The 22,459-nt window shown below is 60.0% G+C and overlaps 2 protein-coding genes across 3 annotated transcripts; both read right to left on the bottom strand.

The window, feature by feature from the left end:
- Positions 1–436: 436 nt before the first annotated feature.
- TAF10 (TATA-box binding protein associated factor 10) lies at positions 437–3,502 on the bottom strand (the record flags this gene model as incomplete). 2 transcript variants are annotated; one of them, XM_084645880.1, is made up of 5 exons in its annotated part: positions 437–630; positions 1,669–1,783; positions 1,947–2,011; positions 2,395–2,552; positions 3,346–3,502. In XM_084645880.1, 5 exons carry the CDS (start codon positions 3,485–3,487, stop codon positions 541–543), a joined length of 570 nt encoding a protein of 189 aa, XP_084502006.1. In that variant the 3' UTR covers positions 437–540. The 2 variants fall into 2 exon arrangements, with proteins under 2 accessions (XP_084502006.1, XP_084502005.1); XM_084645879.1 differs by lacking the exon at positions 3,346–3,502 and adding an exon at positions 3,101–3,284.
- A 3,161-nt stretch (positions 3,503–6,663) lies between these two features.
- On the bottom strand, positions 6,664–20,159 carry TPP1 (tripeptidyl peptidase 1). Its single transcript, XM_084635854.1, has 13 exons — positions 20,060–20,159; positions 19,113–19,190; positions 18,623–18,762; positions 18,127–18,277; positions 12,355–12,476; positions 11,400–11,596; positions 10,923–11,121; positions 9,652–9,840; positions 9,324–9,396; positions 8,448–8,568; positions 8,062–8,220; positions 7,839–7,976; positions 6,664–7,519 (listed from the first exon to the last, which is right to left on the bottom strand). The coding sequence occupies exons 1-13, from the start codon at positions 20,068–20,070 to the stop codon at positions 7,379–7,381; spliced, it is 1,719 nt and encodes a 572-aa protein (XP_084491980.1). The 5' UTR covers positions 20,071–20,159; the 3' UTR covers positions 6,664–7,378.
- Between the last annotated feature and the right edge of the window lie 2,300 nt (positions 20,160–22,459).

Raw genomic sequence — 22,459 nt, 5'->3', positions numbered from 1 at the left:
CTCATTCCACATACCCGGCGCCAAGCAATGCAGGGCATGGGGAGCCCCCAAAGTTCAGCCACTTGGCCTGCAGGCCCACAACAGCAGCACCATCTGTAGGATCCAGAGGTCAAGTGCACCCACCTCCCAGTCCCAGCCCAAGGCCAGCCCCAGTTGAACACGCCCAGTTGCTGCCCCCAAGTGTTAGACACAGAACCCAAGGGGGGGGGGGGGGGAGTTCTCCAGCCCACTACCCTCCCCCCACCAGTGTGTGGGGATGAGGTTAGCTCCCTGCATTGACATACAGCACCTGCACAAGCAGCCCCCCCACAGGCCCAGTGAATGGCATATCCATTCCCAGAGCAGAGCCTGAGGGCTGTTCCCCTGACACCAACCCCTGGGCCAGGGCAGGGCATTATCACTGCCAGAGGAAGCAAAAAGCCCCTCACACACAAACCACCAGCCAAAATCAACTGTTTAATAACAGACCAGAGAAGAGCTCCTGCTTTCACCCAACGAGGGGCCAGGCCCAAGGTATGGCCTGCAGGTTCAGTTCAGGCACTAGGTGAAATAGTGCGGCTTCTTCACGTTGATGCCATACTCTGCAAGCGCCGGCATCAGGTCCTCCATGGTCAGTGTGTACTTCTTATCCTGTAGGGACAGGAGGCAGGGTCAGCAAAAGTAGGGGAGCTGCTGCCAGGTACCCTCACCCTCCCCAACCTTGTCTCTCCTTGGAGAAGGTATCGCTTTTATTGGACCACCTTCTGTTGGAGAGAGACAAGCTATCCAGGTTACACAGAGCTCAACAGCTCTAACAGTGACCTTTACTTCCTGAGCAAAGGCAAGAAACAGCACATCGTCCCCAGAGATCTCAGTGGCTAGACCCCTCTGACCACTACCTACAGCTCTGCAGCTGGACTTCAGAAAGCCTAAGGAACCACACACTCCAACAAGAAATCACCACGTGCTCCCACACACTGGAAGAAAGTCAGTCAGGAAAGTTACCTGGAAATCATGCAAGAAATCCAAACCAGCCTGATGACAGCCATTTAACATGAACTCCAAGTGTCACGGCTAAATACAAGCTTTGCTTGGTTTGGATTTCCCAGACCTGAAGAAGAGCTCTGTGGAAGCTCGACTCTCTCATCAACAGGAGCTGGTCCAATAAAAAACCTTACCTCTCTAATATCTTTGTCTCTCTAATATCCTGGGACCAACACTGCATACTAGAAAGAAGAGTTTTTCCAGGCCCTTGGCCATTCCTGGTGCCCTTTTCTGAGCCCCTCTCGTTCCGCCCTACCCTGTGGGAGACAGGGTACCAGTCCAGCAGCATCCAGAGGGGGCCACATCACAGCTTGTTTCAAAGGCATTAGAATATTCTCCATCCTATTCCTTATACAGCTGAACATGGTTTGCTTGTTTTGCCTGCAGTTGTACACGAAGCAGAGGTCTCCATTCCACTGCCTGCACTGACACCCAGCTCCCTTCCCTGAGCCAATACAATTTAAACCCTGTGAGGTGTACTGTTCTCCAGTGGCTTTACTCTGCATTTAACCCTGCTGAATTTAATTTGGCCACCACTGTGGGAGGGCCTTGCGCCCAAGCCAGAGGAACAGCCCCCCTGGGACAGGGTCATACCCAGCCCTGCTGACTGTCCCCTCACATCCCCTTCCCAGGGCAGACCCTCACCTTACTCTTGTTGCGGGAGCTGCCAGAAGCTGTGCCCTTCATCTTGCAGTGCTGCAGGGCATCGTTGGCAATATCTGAAATAAACTTCTGGGCAGCCAGTGAGATGAGTCGAATGCTGCAGTCAGAGAAAGCAACGGAGCAGCCTGAGACAGAACACCGAGCATAAGCAGCCAGGGCTGAGGAGTGTCTGCTGGACCCCACAACACAAAGACCTGACACAGGGGGTCTCCTACTCAGGGTGGTTGGGGATTTTCCAAATAGAACCATGCATCACTTACATGCGTGGATCAGAGGCCTCAAATCCAGCTCTGTTGAGGTAGTAGCCTGTGACAGCATCTGGGATCTGGGAAGACAGGAAAGCATTAAAAGGGACCAGCTTTTAGCTACCTCCCACCCCTTGCCCTAAACCATTCACACAGTGGCACTAACAAGGCTCAAAGAAAAGGAGTATTTGGGGCACCTTAGAGACTAACACATTTATTGGAGCATAACTTTTCGTGAGCTATAGCTCAGTTCAGCTGTAGCTCACGAAAGCTCATGCGCCAATAAATTGGTTAGTCTCTAAGGTGCCACAAGTCCTCCTGTTCTTTTTGCGAATACAGACTAACACGGCTCAAACACCCAATCCCCAGACCCAGACTGAGAATAGAACCCAGGAGTCCTGGATCCCACCCCCCTCCAGAGCCAGGGATGGCACCCAGGAGTCCTAGCTCCCAGAGCCCCTACCGTGGGGGTATAGTCCTCCAGCTGCATCAGGAAGTCTACCAGGGGAGTGGTGGAGACGACGGGTTTGACATCTCCGTTGGCCGCGCTGGGGGGCACGTAGACCCCGTTTGCCATGGGCCCGTCGGAGGCAGCTGCAGCCACCACTGTGGAGATGGGCCCTGAGAGAGACACACACAGGTCAGGGCTAGCCAGGGACAAGCAGCAGCACCCCGCGCCCCTCCCCACACCGGGACCCGACCCCTCGGGAGCCCCCCGCCGGGCCCCTCCCGCCCGGGGATCGCCGCCGGGCCCCCCCTTGACCCCCCGCGCCCCACCCCCCGCCAGGCCCCTCCCCCTCGGGAGCCCGGTCCCCGCCCCCTCTCACCGGGCCCCCCCTCGGTCCCCCGCCCGCCAGAGTCCCCCCCCCGCGCCCCACCCCCCAGAGTCCCCCCCCGCCAGGCCCCTCCCCCTCGGGAGCCCGGTCCCCCCCTCGGCCCCCCGCCAGAGTCCCCCCCCTCGGCCCCCCGCCGCCCGCCAGAGTCCCCCCCCGCCAGGCCCCTCCCCCTCGGGAGCCCGGTCCCCGCCCCCTCTCACCGGGCCCCCCCTCGGTCCCCCGCCCGCCAGAGTCCCCCCCCCGCGCCCCACCCCCCAGAGTCCCCCCCCGCCAGGCCCCTCCCCCTCGGGAGCCCGGTCCCCCCCTCGGCCCCCCGCCAGAGTCCCCCCTCACCGGGCCCCCGGCCGCCGGGCCCCCCCTCGGCCCCCCGCGCCCCGCCCCCCGCCGGCACAGGAGGCCCCGGGGCCGCGCTGCCCGCGGCGGCCGGGCTGGGTTTGCTCTCGCCGGCCGGGAGCGGGGCCGGGGCGGGGGGCGCCGGGGCCGCGGGGGCGGGGTCAGGCTCCGCGCTACCGCTCATGGCGGGGCCGGGCGGGGTTCGCGCGCCTCCCTGCCTGCGGCGGGTGCGTAGCGCTACGTGCTTTGCGCAGCGTTGCCGCCTGGATTGGCCAAGGGAGCTGTCACACAAAGCAACTCCCGCCCTGCTGCTCTCTGATTGGAGAACGCGGGTTCCGCTCCCGCCCGCTCTCGAGCCGGGAGCAGAGCGGCGCCCGGCGGAACCATAGAGTCGCGGGGACCCGCCTTACATGGCGCCGCAGCCGGGCGGGCCCCACGTGACGCAGACCGGAAGTGCATCGGGGGTCCGGGGTGCCGTGTCCGGGGCGCTGTTCCGGGTGGGGGAGGGGAGCAGGGTTCTCTGTTCTCGGGGGGGGGGCTGGTCCAGGTGGGGGCGGGGGAGCTGTTCCAGGTAGGGGTGGGGGCAGGGGCAGGATGCTCTGTTCCAGGGGGGGAGGGGAGCAGGGTTCTCTGTTCTGGTCCAGGTGGGGGCGGGGGCGCTGTTCCAGGTAGGGGTGGGGGCAGGGTTCTCTGTTCTCGGGGGGGGGGGGGGGGGCTGGTCCAGGTGGGGGCGGGGGAGCTGTTCCAGGTAGGGGTGGGGGCAGGGGCAGGATGCTCTGTTCCAGGGGGGGAGGGGAGCAGGGTTCTCTGTTCTGGTCCAGGTGGGGGCGGGGGCGCTGTTCCAGGTAGGGGTGGGGGCAGGGTTCTCTGTTCTCGGGGGGGGGGGGGGGGCTGGTCCAGGTGGGGGCGGGGGAGCTGTTCCAGGTAGGGGTGGGGGCAGGATGCTCTGTTCCGGGGGGGGAGGGGAGCAGGGTTCTCTGTTCTCGCGGGGGGGGCTGGTCCAGGTGGGGGCGGGGGCGCTGTTCCAGGTGGGGGAGGGGAGCAGGGTTCTCTGTTCTCGGGGGGGGGGCTGGTCCAGGTGGGGGCGGGGGAGCTGTTCCAGGTAGGGGTGGGGGCAGGATGCTCTGTTCCAGGGGGGGGAGGGGAGCAGGGTTCTCTGTTCTCGGGGGGGGGCTGGTCCAGGTGGGGGCGGGGGAGCTGTTCCAGGTAGGGGTGGGGGCAGGATGTTCTGTTCCGGGGGGGGGAAGGGGAGCAGGGTTCTCTGTTCTGGTCCAGGTGGGGGCAGGGAGTAGGGTTCTCTGTTCTGGGGGGGCTGGTCCAGGTGGGGGGCAGTGTGCTGTTTTTTGGGGGAGCTGTTCCCACTGATAGAGGGTAATTGGGGCAGGGTGAAAGAGGGGGCACCCTGTTCTGGGTGGGGAAAGTGGTCTGCACTGTTCTGGGCGGGGAAGGTTGAAGGGGGCACCCCTAGTTCCTGATGGGAGGTTCTGGGTGGGGGAGAGGGAGTGTTGGGGATCCCCAGGATTGGCACTACACCTCAGCTTTGGACCAGTCCCTAGGAAGAGCCCCTGTGATGTGTCAGACCCCCTGGCGTCTCCCTCTCCTTTCAGGACAGGCCACCCACCCTCCCGGCCTGAGCCCTGGCCTCCAACACCTGCATGCCAGGCTGAGCTGTGCTCGGTAGGCCCAAGCAGGCAGTGTCAAGGGCAAGCCTGGGATATGCAGGTCCGAGCAGCGATGCTCGCACAGCATTGCCGACACAATGGGGTTTGGGGGAGTCCTTAGGGTAGCCTAGAGAGCTGAAAAGAAAAGCACAGACCACGCTGGCCAGCCCAGAGCCCAGACAGGCTACTTTAAACCCTTTGTCCAGGCCCTGAGTCTCTCCCAAACTGACCTCCTTGGTCAGGTTGCAGGTGAGAGCCCCCAACTCCCATCCCCCACTCACACCTTCCCAGGCCTTGCTTCTCAAGCTGGGTTATTTTCAGCTTCTCTTCAGAGAGTGGGGAGTCATCCTTCTAGGGCTCTGGGTGCCAGGTGACACTGGTGACTAGATTAACAATGCAATGTCCAGAGGAAACTGAGGTACACCCAGAGGTCCTAGAAATATTACCCAAAATTCCCTTTTCATCAAAGGGAGGGTACCCTGCCCTAGGCAGGTGGGAGTGAAAGGGAGCACCCTGTCCGTGCACATACCCTGTTCCAGAGGAGTGAGGGAGAGGTTCCCTGTTCCAGGCAGGTGGGAGGGCAGACCCATTGGGCTCCCAGAGGGCCTCTGGGTACCTGCGATCCCTATCTCGTTCAGGGGCTCCCTGCAGCAAATCTAGGCTGCTGGGGGAGGCTGATACTGCATAATGCTGCAGCCCCACCCAGGGTTTTTCACACATGGGAACAAATTACTGTTGTTCTCCACCTGGACTACAGCATCTGAGCCCTTAGGTTAGCACTCAGAAATTTAGGGCTTGGCTACGCTTGCAAGTTAGAGTGCATTAAAGCAGCCCTGGGCGCCCCAGCTCACTCCCCATCCACACTGGCAAGGCACCCACAGCTAGAGTGTTCCTGGTACTCCACCTCGGCGAGAAGACTGACGCTTGCTGCGTCTTAGCTGAAACGCCCGAGCATCAGTGTGAACGAGGTGTTGCATTACTGCGCTCTGATCAGCCTCTGGAAACGTCCCATAATCCCCTTAAGTCACATGGCCCCTCTTGTCATTGTTTTTGAACTGCTACAGGAACGCGGATATGCCCTTTGAAAGCTCTGTTTCTGACAGCTGGCTGCTTATCTGCTCTGAGACAAAGCAACCATTAGTGTGGAATGCTGGGGGGGGGTCTGCTGTTGTCTGAACTTACAAGCCAGCATGCTGACATGCTCTCAGCCCCCCAAAAACCCACTGTCTCCCGCCACATACACACAACACGCTCCCTGTTACACTCCACCCCACCATTTGAAAAGCACGTTGCAGTCACTTGCATGCTGGGATAGCTGCCCATAATACACCGCTCCCAATGCCGCTGCAAGTGCCGCAAATGTGGCCATGCCAGTGTTCTTGCAGCTGTCCGTGTGGACAGGCTGCAGGGCTTTCCCTGCTGTGCTCTGCGAAGGCTGGTTTAACTCAAAGTGCTCTACATCTGCAAGTGTAGCCATGCCCTTAGTGTTCAGCCAGGCCCATACATGGCCAGGTCTCCTGAGCCAGGCTGCTGTCAAAGCCAGCTTGGCAATCTGGCTCTGTCCCTTTGTTCTTAGGTCTGCTCTATGCTAGAATATTAACTCAGTTTAACTACATCCCTCAGGGATGTGAAAAACCCACCACATTGAGAGTCATTGTTAAGCCACCCTAAATTCCTGTCACCCCAGCTACACCATCTCTTGGGGAGGTGGATTACCTGCACCACTGGGAGAACCACTGTGTAACAAGCCCTTGGTCTCAGTCATGCATGTCTCTCCCAAGGCCAGCTCATAAGCCAGCCACTGACACCTTCCCACTTTGTTCTCTGGCTGGGGGCAGTACCAGGGATGGGGAAACCTGCTAGGCTGAATCTCCCGACCTCCTGACTCCATGAGCGACAGGGTTTGTTTCAGCCAGTCCTTTAATGACCCACTCATAGCACAAAACAATCACACACAGGCCTCAGCTCTCCAGCTCTGCTTTACCTTGTCCATAACTGAGCACAGAGGGAAACGAAAGACACCTAGGAATCCCAAAATGCAGGCCAAAATTCCCCGAGTCCATGAAGCAGTAAATAGCGGCAGCCAGGTGTTTTATTTGCTCCAACCCCGAATCAGCCCACCCCACTGCACTACTGGGGACACTCCCAGCGCCAAGACCCTTATTTCCTTGCGCTGTCGCTGCTCCCCCTGAGGAAAGTTCATGTGAGAGCATCTCCCCTCCCTGCGCGGGACTCCCCCAAAGCAGCTCCCACCATGTCACCCCCTCCTGGGGGCCTGGGGCCAGGTAGGGGAATGCACAGCTCAGCTGCCACACTGGGCTGCAGAGTAGCAGTGCCTGAGATAACTGGAGGGAGGCACCAGCAGGCCTGAGCACGAGGTAGGGGGAAGCCTGAGCTGTTTCTTTCCAGGAGGCCCTGAATCCCCACCTGCTCACTAAGGTAAAGGGGCAGGAGGAGCAGTGACCTGCCCCTTGGCCCTACAGCTCAGAGGAAGGTGCCCCTGCTCAGGATAGATGTGATGGGAAGGAGGGAGGGAGGGGGCGAGAATGGGGGTGGTCCTGTGGTTTAGCCCACTGTGTACCCGTCTAGCCCCAGGTCTTTCCTCCTGCTGCCGGCATCACTGGTTGAGCAGAGCTCTCAGGAGCTGTGGGAAGTTGGGGGTACCCCAGCCTGTGACGGGGTCCCAGGAGGGGCCAGCACAGAACCCCTGCCCTTCCACTGCTGCATCCAGACACGACAGGTGGCAGCCCATGGTGACCTGGGGAGTCAGAGAGCTCAGTAAGTGCACACTGCAGTCGCTAGCTGCCCCGACCGCATGCAGACAAGCACAGAGCCAGGAGCAAGGCAACGGGGAATCACTGCCCTGCAGAGGGGGAGTTCCAGCTACAGGACACTCCAAGGCTGGGGCTGGAGCAGCCCCAGCCAGGCCGTCCCCTCCCCTGGATCCAGGGCAAACCAGGGGGGATCCCTTCTTCCTCCACCCTCAGATAGGGCTCGTCTCTCCAGCTCCCAGGCCTGCGTCCTCCCCTTGTACAGAGCCCACAGCTGCTGACACTTCACCCCTCAGCCCCACTCACGTCGTAGAGGGCGGTACTAGGTCCCTTCTCCTGCAGTTTGTAGAGCGCAGGGTTCAGGAAACCCAGGGGCGGCAGACCTTTCTGCAAACGGCGGTCGTTGATCAGGGCCACAATGCCCCCCACCACAGGGGTGGAGGCCTGGCGGGGGGAGGAAAGGTGCGTCAGGGCCCTGGAGATGTCAGGGAACTCATCGCCCACGGCCCTGCCTAGGGCTGCTCCTTACCGATGTCCCAGACACCCAGGGCAGGGGGATGCGGTTGGTCACCACCCAGTAGTTGTCGGACAGGGCAGCCAAGTCGGGGTAGGCACGGCCGCTGCTGTTGTAGTAGGAGCGGGGTGGCAGCTTTGGGGCCGAGTGCAAGAAATTCCTGACAGCTGCAGCCTGGAAGAGACAGACAGATGGGGAGGGAAACCTCGCACCTGGGCCCTGCCCCTGCTCCCGCCCCACCTGCCACCATCCTGCCCCTCACCACCCCCACCAGCCACCATCCTGCCTCTTCCCCTAACCCATCCCACCAGTAACCCCCCAACCTAGCCCCCACCCAACCTGCCAGCTACTGCGCTGCACTTCCCGCACCCAGCCCCACACCCCGGCCCAGCCACACGTACCTGGTAGTCAGGCATAGGGAAGACATTGCTGAAGCCCCCGCCACTGATATAGTCTGTCACCTCCCAGGTCACTCGGAAGGGGTTCTTAAAGGCTGTGCCACCCACTGTAGTCACATAGGGGCTGTGGGGACAGGTGTGGGGAGCTGCACTGGCCAGGCCACCAGAGACAGCTTCTCATTGTGGGGCCAGCAGCTCCCACAGCTCTCACAAATACTGCAGGAGCCCCCACTTCTCGGGCCTTCCAGGCCCCACTGCCCCCTAGTGCTGGCAGTTCTCAGGGCTCCCTCCCCGCATGGCCCTGGGATTGCTCAGGCCCCCAGTTCTCAGTCAGTTTGCATTGGTCTCTGAGCCCCTTTCCATTCCCTGGGGAACCTTGCTGCCTGCCCTGACCGGCCTTCCCCTTTAGCCTTCCTCTCCTGTCTGCCCCTGCCGTCTGCCCCATCCCGCCTGTCCCTCCAGCCTTCCCAGCCAGGCCTGCCCTCCCTGCCTTCCCCCACCCGGCCTGCCCCGGCCCGCCTTCCCCTCCTGCCTGCCCCCACCGCCTTCCCCCTCCAGCCTGCCCTGACCCGCCTACCCTTCCAGCCTTCCCCTCCTGCCTGCCCCACCTGGCCCGCCCCCGTCCGGCCTTCTCTCACCACCTCCCCTGCTCTCACCCTCCAATCTCGTCTGTGTTGCTTCTCCCCATCTCTGCCACAGCAGCCCCAAACCTCCTGGCTGGGGCTCTGCCAGGAGCACTCAGCCCAGGGCAAGCAGGGCCAGGAGTTGTAACAGGCTGCGCCCCCCCATGCCGCTTGGCCAGGGCACTGCATGCTGAGCTTGAGGCCAGGGTTGCAGCATTGTCTGCCCAAGACTTCCCAGCCCTCCCCACCCTTTTACCTGGAGGCTGGGAAGCTGGGCCGGAAAGTGTGCCTCCCTCCAGCAAGCTTTCTGCAGCCAGCTCCCTCATCACCTGCAAGGCAGGAATTCTGGGTCAGCCTGGCCTATGGGTGGCGGTGACAGACGGGGCCGAAGGGGATGGCCGGTGAGGCCTGGACCCTTGTTGGGGCCAGGAGCCAGGCACCCACCTCCCCACCCGAGTGCTGCAGGGAGTGACCAGGGGAACTCCTGGGTCTCAGCAGTGTCCATAGGGCACAGCCAGCAGGATCCACGCGCTCCCAGGGAGGAAGGCAGCTGAGGGCAAGAGGCGCAGGCAGGCTGTGTGTACCTGAGGCAAAGAGCAGAGTCAAGCCCCGTGCAGCAGCCTTCATGAACTCCCAATTGAGACGCTTCATGTAGGCCCTGGACAGGCTGTCCTCATCGTCGCCGTAGCTCACCGAGTGCACCGAGGGCAGAGAGGACGTGTTACTGAGCAGCAGCAGCCAGGCCAGGAAGGGCTCCTGGCTCTCATGCCTCCCTGAAAGGGGCAGCAGAGAAGGATCAGCCCCATCTGGAGCCTCCATCCCCATGGGGCAGAGCAGAGAAGGCCCAGGAGAAGGAACATAACATGGGTTAGAGTACTTCTAGCCCCCAGGTCTCATCCTGGGCACTAATAGAGACGATATAACATGCCTGCCAGAACTGTTACTCACTATACTCATTGCAGTCAGCGAATGGCCCGTCCCTCATTTAATCTTGCCAAGTCCTTGGCCTCAGATGCATCCTATGGCAGTGAGTTCCACAGGCTAATTACATATACCATGAAAACATATTTCCTTTCCATGTCACTGATTGTCCCCCTGTCCCGTTGCTGAGAGACCGGGAAAACAGAAGCCCACAATCTCCCTTCTCTTGATCAATCAGTAGTGATAGACTTTTCTCATGTCACCTCTCATTCGTATCACTTCTCCCAGTCGTTTCAATCTCTCTTGCACCCAAGAGAGATAAAAAGAGCTGGCCAAGCAGCTTCCTGAAATCCAACATAAGTGGTTCAATCACTTCTAGAGCACTGGGGAAGATCCACAGGACTGGAAGAAAGCTCACATTGTGCCAATATTCAAAGAGACCGTAAACGGGACAGCCTGGGAAATTATAGGTTTGTTGGTGATCACAGAATCATAGAATATCAGGGTTGGAAAGGACCTCAGGAGGTCATCTAGTCCAACCCCCTGCTCAAAGCAGGACCAATCCCCAATTTTTGCCCCAGATCCCTAAACGGCCCCCTCAAGGATTGAACTCACAACCCTGGGTTTAGCAGGCCAATGCTCAAACCACTGAGCTATCCCTCACCCCCAAGTTAAGATAATGGAGTGGCAGATACAGGACTCGATTAGTAAAGAAGTAAAGGAGGATAACAATTAATGCCAATCAACGTGGGTTTATTGGGGGGCACAGGCCTGTGTTGGGATGGGGTCGGTACTTGCATGGTGGGGGGGGAGGGGAGGAGATCACAGGCTCGTGTCGGGGTGGGGTCAGTACCTGCGTGGAGGCCTGTATGTGTATGGGGAGGATGCGAGGGGGGGCACAAAGGCGCGGCCTGTGTCAGGGTGGGGTCAGTACCTGCATTACTGAAGACCCAGGTGGAGATGTTGGCACCTGTGCTCATGATGTACTCCACATCCAGGCTGGCCTCCAGCCCTGCCTTGCCCAGCCCTTGGTGCCCGACCACCTGGTCAACCTGGGAACGGTGCCCAAAGCTGCTTCCGAAGAGCCACATGAACTCCGCCAGGTCGGCCGGATGGAAATACTGCTCCAGGAACTGCGGGGACAGGCAGGGACGGTGTGACATTCCTCCCCCACCCAGAGCACTATCCATCCCCCAGGCCTGGGACAAGCGCGCACCCCCTGCTGGGATCCCCACTGGCTGTCCCTGAGCCAGCTTTGGTGCCTCCACACTGGCCTCGCTTCTGCTGTCAACAGGTGGGGTTCCCATAGATCCTGGGGCACAGGTAGGCCACGGTTATGGGGTGTGTGTGTAACCATGGTTACCTGGGCTCAAGCATGGCTATTGTCACGGAAGGGTGTCACCACGGTTACCTGGGCACAGGCCTGGCTGTTATTGGGCAATGCCCCGATGTCCCCATCTGTCAGGTTGTATCTCTTGCGGATGACAGCGGGCGTCACGCCCAGATGGAAAGCTACCCTCCTCTGCTGGTGCCGTGCCATCACCTCCTCCTTCCTCGAAGCTCTGGTCACCATCTTCCTTTCCGCAGGGAACCGGTGCAGGCCGCCCACTGGATGCCGAGGAGAAAGCACAAGAGGCAGGGTTAGGGCCTGCGTCTCCAGTGGGGTGTGTGTGGGGGGGTCTCTTCTAGCCCCTCCTCCTTTCTGGTCTGCCTGGGAGCAGTGAAAGCTCATTCACTCTGCACTGGGAGCCTCCCAGACCTCCGCCCCAGCAGGGCGGGGCTGGCCCATGTGCGGATGAGAGATCACCCACAAAGAGCCAGGTGTTGCAAGATGGGCGCTCTCCCCTTGGGGTCAGTGCTCAGCAGGCTCCCCAGAGTCAGCATACCCCTACAACCAAACCGTTTCCATGCCTCCCTGCAGGGAAGAGCTAAGACTCCTCTTCACCTCCTATCCCAAAATGCTCCCTAGTGTTCTTGTGTGGTTGCTGAGTAGCTGCTGCTTCCCACCCCAGAGGTGGCTGCATGGTAGTGGCAGGTAACGTCACCCCATATCTTTCACCTCGCACGGCGGGGGTGGGAGCATCAGGCTTGGCTAACACTAGTTAATAATGCGTGGCCTGTTTACCCATTTGCAGAGTAGAGACCCCAGGACAGGCCTAGGGACACTGGTACCATGTCTGGGAGTAGGAGGGGCCTGACCGGCCAAGAAGGAGAGTGGAGTGGCTGAGGAATTGCAGGAGCCAGCCGGGAGCAGCAGGTGCTTGGGTTAGCACATCTCACACACCAGGTGAGTCTGCATGAGCTCTCCAGGTCTCCACAGCGCCGGGAACACGCAGCCCTTCCCCCCAGCCCAGGCCAGCTCATACCAAAGTCAATGTGCTCAGCCAGCTCCTCATGGAGGGTGTAGTGGACAGGGGAGCGCACAGCGCTGCGCTGGTCGTTCACATAGCGATGGAACCGGGCTCCTGGCAGGAGACGCTCTGCTGTGCTGCGAGAATCAAACGCCACCCATCAGCCTGGGGTAGAGGGGGACCGCCTCCCAGCTCCATCCCTGCGGCTGCTGGAACTCAGGCAGCCCTGCCCCTCCCCACACTACCCTCCCCCAGGCATGGCCCGGCTCACACTCTGTACACTGTGACATTCCCCAGGGTACGTGCTAGACCCTCGAACAGCTGCGTCCCCATAATTCTCAAACCTGGGGCCTGTTATACTGCAGCGCTTGTCAGAGCCATCAGCACGTGCCTGCTCAAAGCCATCAGCATGTGCATTCACTCCCCGCTAGACACAGGAGCCCTCTGACCAGTCCCTCATGAACTACGTACAGGGAGACATCCGCAAAGTCCTAGCCACAGCCTCGTCTCCCAGAAATGTGCGTCTGGCACATGAAAGGTCTATCCTTTCACAGGAGAATGATATGCACCAGCCTTGCTATCCCAAACAGAGCTTCCCACATGCAATCCAGACAGACTGGTTAAGATAAAACAATAAGACACTTTTATTAACAACAGAGAGACAGATTTTAAGTGATTTCAAGGAATGATGCTCAAGATTGTTACAAAATGAAAATAAAGGCGCAAAGCGCAAGCTCACCCCTAACTTAACAAGCTAAGTGAACTGAAAAGCAAATGTTCTGTCTCACCACATGCTGGGTCTCCTCCCCTTAGCTCAGTGCTCTGAGAGCAGCTGATGTCATGAGCAGCGATGGAGGAGGAGAGAAGGGAATTGGAGGCTGCTGACTCTCAGGCCTGGTCTATGCTACAGAGTTAGGGCGGTAAGGCAGCTGATCTGCCCTAACTGTAAGTGTCTACACCACAATGGTGCTCCCGCCAAGGGAAGTTGCCTCGTAGACAACTCCACCTCCGCGAGAGGCGCAGCGCTTAGGGCGATGTAGTCAGGGCCTGTTGGCTGTCAACCCAGCATGGGGCTCACAGCTGGAACCTGGCCCCCTGCCCCTGCCCCGGGGCTCATAGCTGGATCCCCCCCTGGCTCCGGGGCTCACAGCTGGAATCACACCCCACCCCGGGGCAGACAGCCCGAGCTGGCAGCTGGGAGCCCGGCGCAGGGCTCAGTTTCATAGCAGGGAGCCTACCAGCAGTGAAACAGACATTGTCCCTTGCTCCCCACAGCAGAGGCACTAGAATCAGCACCAGCTGACACCAGAGTGCTGGTAGCCCAGAAGGCTGACACCACAGAGACACGCACGCCTCTGCCTGACTTCCCCATTACCGACAGTGCAGCAACGGGGGGCTGGGGCCAGTCGGAGCAGTGATGGACTAGGGCAAGGGCAAGGGCACCACACACCCAGTTCCCAGTAGGATCCAAACCCCAAATAAATCCGTTTTACTCTGTATAAAGCTTATACAGGGTAAATTCATAAATTGTCCACCCTCTATAACACTGATAGAGAGATATGCACAGCTGTTTGCTCCCCCAGGTATTAATCACTTACTCTGGGTTCATTAACAAACAAAAGTATAAAATATAAAAAGTAGGATCTAAGTGGTTTCAAGTAATAACAGACAGAACAAAAAGAAAAGGAGTACTTGTGGCACCTTAGAGACTAACAAATTTATCTCAGCATAAGCTTTCGTGGGCTAAAACCCACTTCATCAGATGCATGCAGTGGAAAATACAGTAGGAAGACAGACATATAGACAGAGAACATGAAACAATGGGTATTGCCATACCCACTATAACAAGAGTGATCAATTAAGGTGAGCTATTATCAGCAGGAGAAAAAAACCTTTTGTGGTGATAATAAGGATGGCCCATTTCCAACAGTTGACAAGAAGATGAGAGTAACAGTAGGGGGGGAAAATAAGCATGGGGAAATAATTTTACTTTGTGTAACGACCCATCCACTCCCAGTCTTTATTCAAGTCTAATTTAATGGTGTCCAGTTTGCAAATTATTTCCAACTCAGCAGTCTCTCGTTGGAGTCTGTTTCTGAAGTTTTTTTCTTGTAATATTGCAACTTTTAGGTCTGTAATCGAGTGACCAGGAACATTAAAGTGTTCTCCGACTGCTTTTTGAATGTTATAATTCATGTTATGATCAAGAATTATAACAGTCAAAGTGATGATTTTATGGGTCATTGTCCTGGTTTGCTAGAGAACATTTGCTTGTATACTTGCAGTACAGACAATACCTCTGTCTGTTCAAGTGGTGTTATGTTATGGCGTACCTCAATGCTTTCACGGGATGAGTCGTTTTGGAATTCAGTAACCAAATCAATGAGGTTGGAGACCTCAGATTCTCCTTCAATACAACAAATCACATTTACCATTGATTCCCTGCGGTACTGGGTTTACAATGGTGCCAATGGCACCATGGCGCTGGGCCCACACTCAGAAGGGGCCCCGGCCTGGCCCGCTCACGCTGCACACCGAGGCCCCGGCAGCCCCCTGGCCACCCCACCAGCTCCTCTCCACCCCATCCCAGTGCAGCTTCAGCTCCAGGCTGTCTCTGCTGCTCACCACCTGTGGGGTCCCGCCTGCCTCCCCAGAGCTGAGCCACCTGGGACCGGTGCAGAAGCCTGGCCAGTCTCGGCCAATGCGGGGGGCTTGGCTGGGCCCCGCCAGGCAAGTGGGTCCTGAGGAAGCCTGGCTGGGAGCAGGCACTGGCCTGGCTGATTGTGCCACCTCCGAGGGGCTGGAGCGATTCCCTGCCCTGGGATCAGGACCGGCCCCAACTGCGCTGGCAGCTCAGCCTGGCAGACACAGTCACCTTCCAGCAGGTCTGATAAGTGCGGCCAGGGGCCAGGGCGTGGGGGAGTGGGTCTCTGAGGGGTCTGTGGAGGGCACTGTGTAGTTGTGGTGGGAGGGCTGTGAGGAAGGGCACTGGGAGGTGGGGGAGATCTGTGTGTTGGGGTGCTAGGGAGTGGGGGTTCTGTGTAGGGTGCTGGGCAGTTGTGGTGATGTGCAGGGCACTGTGCATTTGGGTGGGAGGGCTGGGGGGGGGCTCTGGGCATAGCAGGTCTGGGTGATAATGGGATGGGGGCAAGGGCTGTGGTGTGGCATGGGCCCGCTCCCGAGGGGAAGGGGCACGCTAGCTGCACAGGACCGGGCAGGCCTGCGTATGTCTAGCAGCTGCCAGTTTGTAAACAGTTCCCTTGCACTGGGCTGAGCGGACCAGCCCCCCTGCCATGCCCCGCCTGTTGCCTCTAGCCGGTCCCTTGCTCTAGGGACTCATTTCCCCCGGCCTTTGCCCCCATGGAGCCCACAAGCATGTTTGGCGCTGGGCCCACAAATGGTTAATTTGGCCCTGCTTCCCTACTGTGACTGGCTTTAAGCGTATTTGTACGTACTGTTCGTGGGGCAGTTTTACTGTGAGGGCTTTTAAAATGACAGGGTGAACAAATGCACCTTTCTACCACTTCAAAAGGTCCCTCATGAGAGTTCTGCATTTTGTATCTTTTCACAGGGATTAGCACCAGTACCACAGCCCTCACGTCAAAAGATCAGTCACAAGCATTTTTACCATACCACCCCTCTTGTTTGATTTGGCCATCAGTGCGAAATTAACAGGCAGCAGGTTTAAAACAAACTTAAGGAGGCACATTTTCACACAACGAACAGTCAACCTGTGCAAATCATTGTCAAGGGATATTGGGAAGGCCAAAGTAGAACTGGGTTCAAATAAGAATTAGATGAATTCATGGAGGATAGGTCAGTTAATGGCTATTAGTCAACATGACAGGGACACAACCTCATGCTCTGGGTGTCCCTAAACTTCTGACTGCCAGAAGAGACTGGACAACAGGGGATGGATCACTTGAGAAGTTGCTCTGTTCTGTTCATTCCTTCTGAAGCACCTGGCACCAGCCACTATTGGAAGACAGGATACTGGGCTAGATGGACCATTGACCTGACCCAGTATGACTGTTTGGACATGTTCAAAATATCATTTCCTACCAGCATTTCTACTGGAATACAATTCAACTCCCCAACTTTTAAGCTACTCTACAGAACTTCCCACTCCAAATGCACGTTAGCCAAAGTCACAGAAATTCCATATTTTCCCTATGCCAGGTAATATATGTCAGTCTCTTTGACCATGCTTTCCCTGACCAGAGAAATCTGAGCACCAGTTTCCCTCCAACCTAGACATTCTTTTCAGTTCACCTTGGCAACTGTGGCTGTAGGTACTGATAATATCACATTGCCAAGTACATCAAAAGGAAGCCAGATCTCAGTCGGCCAAAGACAACAAGGAGGAAGTACCACTGTTCTTCAACCACAAATGGCTATGTTTGTAGCAAAACCAACTCCAGAACTGAAACAAAAGACGGACATGAAAATTCCAGAATTTTTTTACCATTGTAATATTCCCTTTTCTGTTACTGAGTGTTACGGAGTCACCAGGGCGATGCTCTGAAACTACTCCATACGAAGCCAGTCAGGACTCTGGGGGAGCCTCCTCTCTCTGAGCATACGGTCTCCAGGGCAAGAAGCTTACACAGCTTTGACCTTCCTGGGTCTGAAGTTACGAAGGGGCGGTCATAGCATCAGTGCAGGCAGCTGGAGCAGCCTCTGCAAGAGTCACACCCCCTCATTCCCACCACCTACACATTGACACAATACACAGGGAAACTGAGGCACACATAGCATTCATGCAAAACAGTAAGACTCACATACAACATAACAAGGGAAAATCCCCACTTCATCACACTGAGCATCCAACTTTTCAAGCAACGATCAGCTGCCGAAGGTTAGGCTACAAACTACCCAATCGAAAGCAGACAGAAGGGGAACTATTAGATGTTGCTACTGACGGCTTGAGGGTGGAAGCATGCAACAAATTGCATGGAAAAGTAGTCACATTAATCCTGGATGGCTGGACTAGGGTGCACAGTGACCCAGGGATAGCTAGCTGTGTACAGATGGGGAAATTAGGGTTTACGTATCAGGAGCTGATACTGGAAGCAATAAGACAACTGAGAAGTACCGTGTGACACTGGGAAGAGAAGCCAAGCCACTAACAAATGCCCTGTACAGCTGTGTTGTTAAGAGCTACCTGACAGAGTATGAGACGTGCTTTGGAACGACATACCACCAGTTACGTATGGATGTACATCAGACCAGTTAAATCTACTCAGACGAGACCTAGCACCAAGTGCTTTGATGAAACAATACTGTGGATTTACAAAAGCATTTTCATAATCACCATCAGCCTGGAGCCTGGCTAACAAAATGCCAAGGATATGTAAAATCCCAAATCCCTGGTGACATGCGATGGACCAAACAACATGCCTGGAAACATAGGTTCAGCCGCTTTATTTTAGGCTTATGAGTGACCACAAGGCAGACCGCAAGGACAGAGTGGCGGTGGCCTGCAATATGCAGAAGATCAGACTGGAAGATTTGGTGGTCTCTTCTGGTCTTAAACTCTGTGACACTTGAGACCTGCAGGCATTTCTTGGCCAACACCGGAAACATGAGGAAGCAATTCCCCTGAACAATCCAGCCCCAGATTGATGCAGAGATGGCCCAATGCCACGCAGCCCCCACCACTTGGGCAGGGGTCAACGAGCACACAGCATGGGACCCTATGCAGGGTTACATCCCTGACCCGACACAGACCACAGACCACTTCCACACAGCTCAGCCCCAGCCCCACCCCCCGGCCAAGGGACTCACCTTGCTGGCATCACGCACTCTAGGAAGTCCAAGGTGCTAATGGTCTTGCAGCCCTTGATGCCGTAGGCCCCCAGCCACTTGTGCACGGTGCTGAGCGTGAGGAGAGATGGCTGGATAAGTGTGCGCAGCTCCTCCAGTGACAGGTACTTTCCTGCAGCATAGGGCAGAGGCAACAGCTAGTTGGCCCCCACCCAGGAGGCGAGTGGGGGAAGGGGGGGGGGCAGTAAGGCAGTTCTCTTGTGGAGGAGTCCAGCACTCCCGATGTCCCAGTGAAACATCTCCATATTTGTGCCCTTGGACTCCCACCACAGCATGTTTTCCCCCATGTTGTCAGATTCTGCTCTTCACAGCACCTGCGCCCAGAAGCAACTGCACTGGCTGGGCAAAGATATGCTCCCCGGGCAAGGGGGTGGGGAAAGCAGGGGCCAGCTGCATGAACAGCCCCAAGGCCCTCTGAAAGATCGCCCTCGGTCCCTGCTGTCTCCGGGGCAGTTACCATACTGAGGTGAATCGGGGTCCGAGACTCTTCCCACCAGCTTCGCCAGATGCTCCATGTTCTGCTGCCTGAGGGCAAAGGTCAACACAAGCTCGTCCAAGGGAGCGACCCGGCCCACGTGGCTCCATCCAGCAGGGACTCTGAGGGGAAGAGCGATCCTGTGGTGACCCAGCAGGATGGAGTGGGGCCCAAACAGCATGAGCAGAGCTGGTGCTAGGCATAAGTAGAGCGACTCACGGGGGCCCCCCAAAATATTCCTGTGTAGAGGCCGCAATGGGCTAGCATCCCCTCTGGGAGGGTGCGGGGAAACTCAGTTACGCTGGGAGCTCCAGCCACCCCTGAGCCAGGACTCTGCCCCACCCAGCAGGGCGCTGCCCCCAGATATTCCAGGTGCATGGGTGAGAAAAAGGGAGCGGCGGGAGGGGTGGCCTTCAGGCAGAGCAGAACCCAGCACTGGGTGCTCAGTTCCCACCCACGGGGCAGCACTTACTGGAGACTCTGGTCCGGCTCTGGGCCCGCTTGGGAGAGGCACCAGCCCGCGAGACTCACAGCGACCACAAGCAGGAACCTGCCACCGAAAGCACAGTGGACAGCATCAGGGCTGGATCAGGGAGACCCCGCCCCGCAGCTCCTTCCCCTTCCCCTTCCCCCTACCGGGGAGACCCCGTTCCCCCTCCCCCTCCCCCTACCGGGGAGACCCCGCCCCGCAGCTCCTTCCCCTTCCCCTTCCCCCTACCGGGGAGACCCCGTTCCCCCTCCCCCTCCCCCTACCGGGGAGACCCCGCCCCGCAGCTCCTTCCCCCTCCCCCTACCGGGGAGACCCCGTTCCCCCTCCCCCTACCGGGGAGACCCCGCCCCGCAGCTCCTTCCCCTTCCCCTTCCCCTTCCCCCTACCGGGGAGACCCCGTTCCCCCTCCCCCTCCCCCTACCGGGGAGACCCCGCCCCGCAGCTCCTTCCCCCTCCCCCTACCGGGGAGACCCCGTTCCCCCTCCCCCTCCCCCTCCCCCTCCCGGGGAGACCCCGCCCCGCAGCTCCTTCCCCCTCCCCCTCCCGGGGAGACCCCGTTCCCCCTCCCCCTCCCGGGGAGACCCCGCCCCGCAGCTCCTTCCCCTTCCCCCTCCCCCTACCGGGGAGACCCCGTTCCCCCTCCCTCCACCGCTCCTCCCCCGCCGGGGAGGCCCCGCCCCCCCGCAGCTCCTCCCCCCTCCCCCGCCGGGGAGGCCCCGCCCCCCCGCAGCTCCTCCCCCCTCCCCCGCCGGGGAGGCCCCGCCCCCCCGCAGCTCCTCCCCCTCCCCCGCCGGGGAGGCCCCGCCCCCCCGCAGCTCCTTCCCCCCCCCGCCAGGGAGACCCTGTTCCCCCTCCCCCCGCAGCTCTTTCCCCCTCCCCCGCCGGGGGGACCCCGTTCCCCCTCCCCCCGCCGCTCCTCCCCCCGTTACCGCGCCTCCATCCCGTCCCGTCTGCCCCCAGCCCGAATCGAGGTCACGAGCAGAGTCGGTCACATGATCCGATGAACCCACGTGACGAACCCGCTGCTGGGGTCACATGACAAGAGGCCCAGCCGGGGCGGGGCCACGGGGCGCTCCGGGGGGGGCGGGGCCGTCGGTGGGTTTCAGAGTGAACGAGCCATGGCGCCCGGCGCTGCGGGGACCGGGTCCCAGGCCCCGCTGGGAGCCCCGCGGCCAGGGGCCGTCTCCCGCCCCGGGTCCTGCGCCGTCGGGTGGCCGCTGGTCGGGGCCGGGGGCCGGGCGGGGCGGCCGGTGGGGGGAGGGGGCATGGGGCGGTGGGCTGGGGGGAGGGGGCGGGAACGGTGGGCATGGGGCGGTGGGCTGGGGGGCGGGAACGGAGGGGAGGGGGCATGGTGCGGTGGGCTGGGGGGCGGGAACGGAGAGGAGGGGGCATGGTGCGGTGGGCTGGGGGGCGGGAACGGAGGGGAGGGGGCATGGTGCGGTGGGCTGGGGGGGAGGGGAGGGGGCATGGTGCGGTGGGCTGGGAGGGGGCATGGTGCGGTGGGCTGTGGGGAGGGGGGCGGGAACGGTGGGCATGGTGCGGTGGGCTGGGGAGGAGGGGGCGGGAACGGTGGGCATGGTGCGGTGGGCTGGGGGGCGGGAACGGAGGGGAGGGGGCATGGTGCGGTGGGCTGGGGGGCGGGAACGGAGGGGAGGGGGCATGGTGCGGTGGGCTGGGGGGCGGGAACGGAGGGGAGGGGGTATGGTGCGGTGGGCTGGGGGGCGGGAACGGAGGGGAGGGGGCATGGTGCGGTGGGCTGGGGGGCGGGAACGGAGGGGAGGGGGCATGGTGCGGTGGGCTGGGGGGGAGGGGAGGGGGCATGGTGCGGTGGGCTGGGAGGGGGCATGGTGCGGTGGGCTGTGGGGAGGGGGGCGGGAACGGTGGGCATGGTGCGGTGGGCTGGGGAGGAGGGGGCGGGAACGGTGGGCATGGTGCGGTGGGCTGGGGGGCGGGAACGGAGGGGAGGGGGTATGGTGCAGTGGGCTGGGGGGGAGGGGAGGGGGCATGGTGCGGTGGGCTGTGGGGAGGGGGCGGGAACGGTGGGCATGGTGCAGTGGGCTGGGGGGCAGGAGGGGAGGCGGCATGGTGCAGGAGGCTGGGCTGGGCTGGGCAGGGAGGGGTCCTGGCGTGGCAGGTGGTGGGGTGGAGTGGGGCGGAGCAGCTCCCTTGGGAGGGGAGCGGAGGCTAATTCTGCTCGGGGGCAGCGGTGGGGAGGGGGCGCTCAGGCTGCTGCGGGAGGAACGCTCCAGTTGCGGGCGCTGGGCCCAGGGTGGGGCAGAATCGTCAGCCGCTCTCCAGGGTCTGGGCCAGGGTTCCCAGGTGATCCAGGGTGAGGGCTCCAGGCCTCAGCCCCAGCCCCCTCCCTGCCCCTCTCACCTCTACCTCCCATCTTTTCCCCATCACCTCTGGCCCCACCCCATTCCTGTGCCCCCTCCCACCTCTGCTCCTCCCCCACCTCTGCTCCCACCCCCATTCCTGTGCCCCCTCCAACAACTCTGCTCCCACCCCCATCTCTGCACACCCTCCCCTATTACTGTTCTCTCTCCTCCCTGCCCACATTCCCCTCATCTCTCCCATCTCCTCCTGGCTGCTGGATCTGTTCTGTTGGAGGTAGGATGCAAAGTCCTGCTCAGTGGTGGGTGGTGGAGCAGGGGTCGGGAGAGGGGAGTAGGGTGTGGAGCAGGGTGCGGGAGCAGTGAGGGGGTGGGGGTGACAGGCAGGGGCAGGGAGAAAGTTTGAGGTAAGCCTGCCCTTGCACTCCCCCCTTTCCTGCATATCTCCAGGGAACTGTAGCTGCCCTCACTGAAGGTCAAGTGGTCGGAACATGTGGGAGGGCTGGGAGGCAGGACTCCTGGGTTCCATCCCTGGGCGGGGTGGGGGGAGGGATGTTCAGGGCTTAGAGCAGGGGGGCTGGGAGGCAGGACTCCTGGGTTCCATCCCTGGGCGGGGTGGGGGGAGGGATGTTCAGGGCTTAGAGCAGGGGGGCTGGGAGGCAGGACTCCTGGGTTCCATCCCTGGGCGGGGTGGGGGAAGGGATGTTCAGGGCTTAGAGCAGGGGGGCTGGGAGGCAGGACTCCTGGGTTCCATCCCTGGGTGGGGTGGGGGGAGGGATGTTCAGGGCTTAGAGCAGGAGGGCTGGGAGGCAGGACTCCTGGGTTCCATCCCTGGGTGGGGTGGGGGAAGGGATGTTCAGGGCTTAGAGCAGGGGGGCTGGAAGGCAGGACTCCTGGGTTCCATCTCGGGGTGGGGGTGTGTAGTGGTTAGAGCAGGGCCAGGAGGAGGGTGGGGGACGCTGGAGGGGAGGACTAGACTGTGTGGGAAAGTGCTGG

Source organism: Lepidochelys olivacea (genome assembly GCF_965140295.1).
Source record: "Lepidochelys olivacea isolate rLepOli2 genome assembly, chromosome: 1".
Classification (NCBI taxonomy): domain Eukaryota; kingdom Metazoa; phylum Chordata; order Testudines; family Cheloniidae; genus Lepidochelys; species Lepidochelys olivacea.
This window is presented reverse-complemented; position numbering and strand designations above follow the sequence as displayed.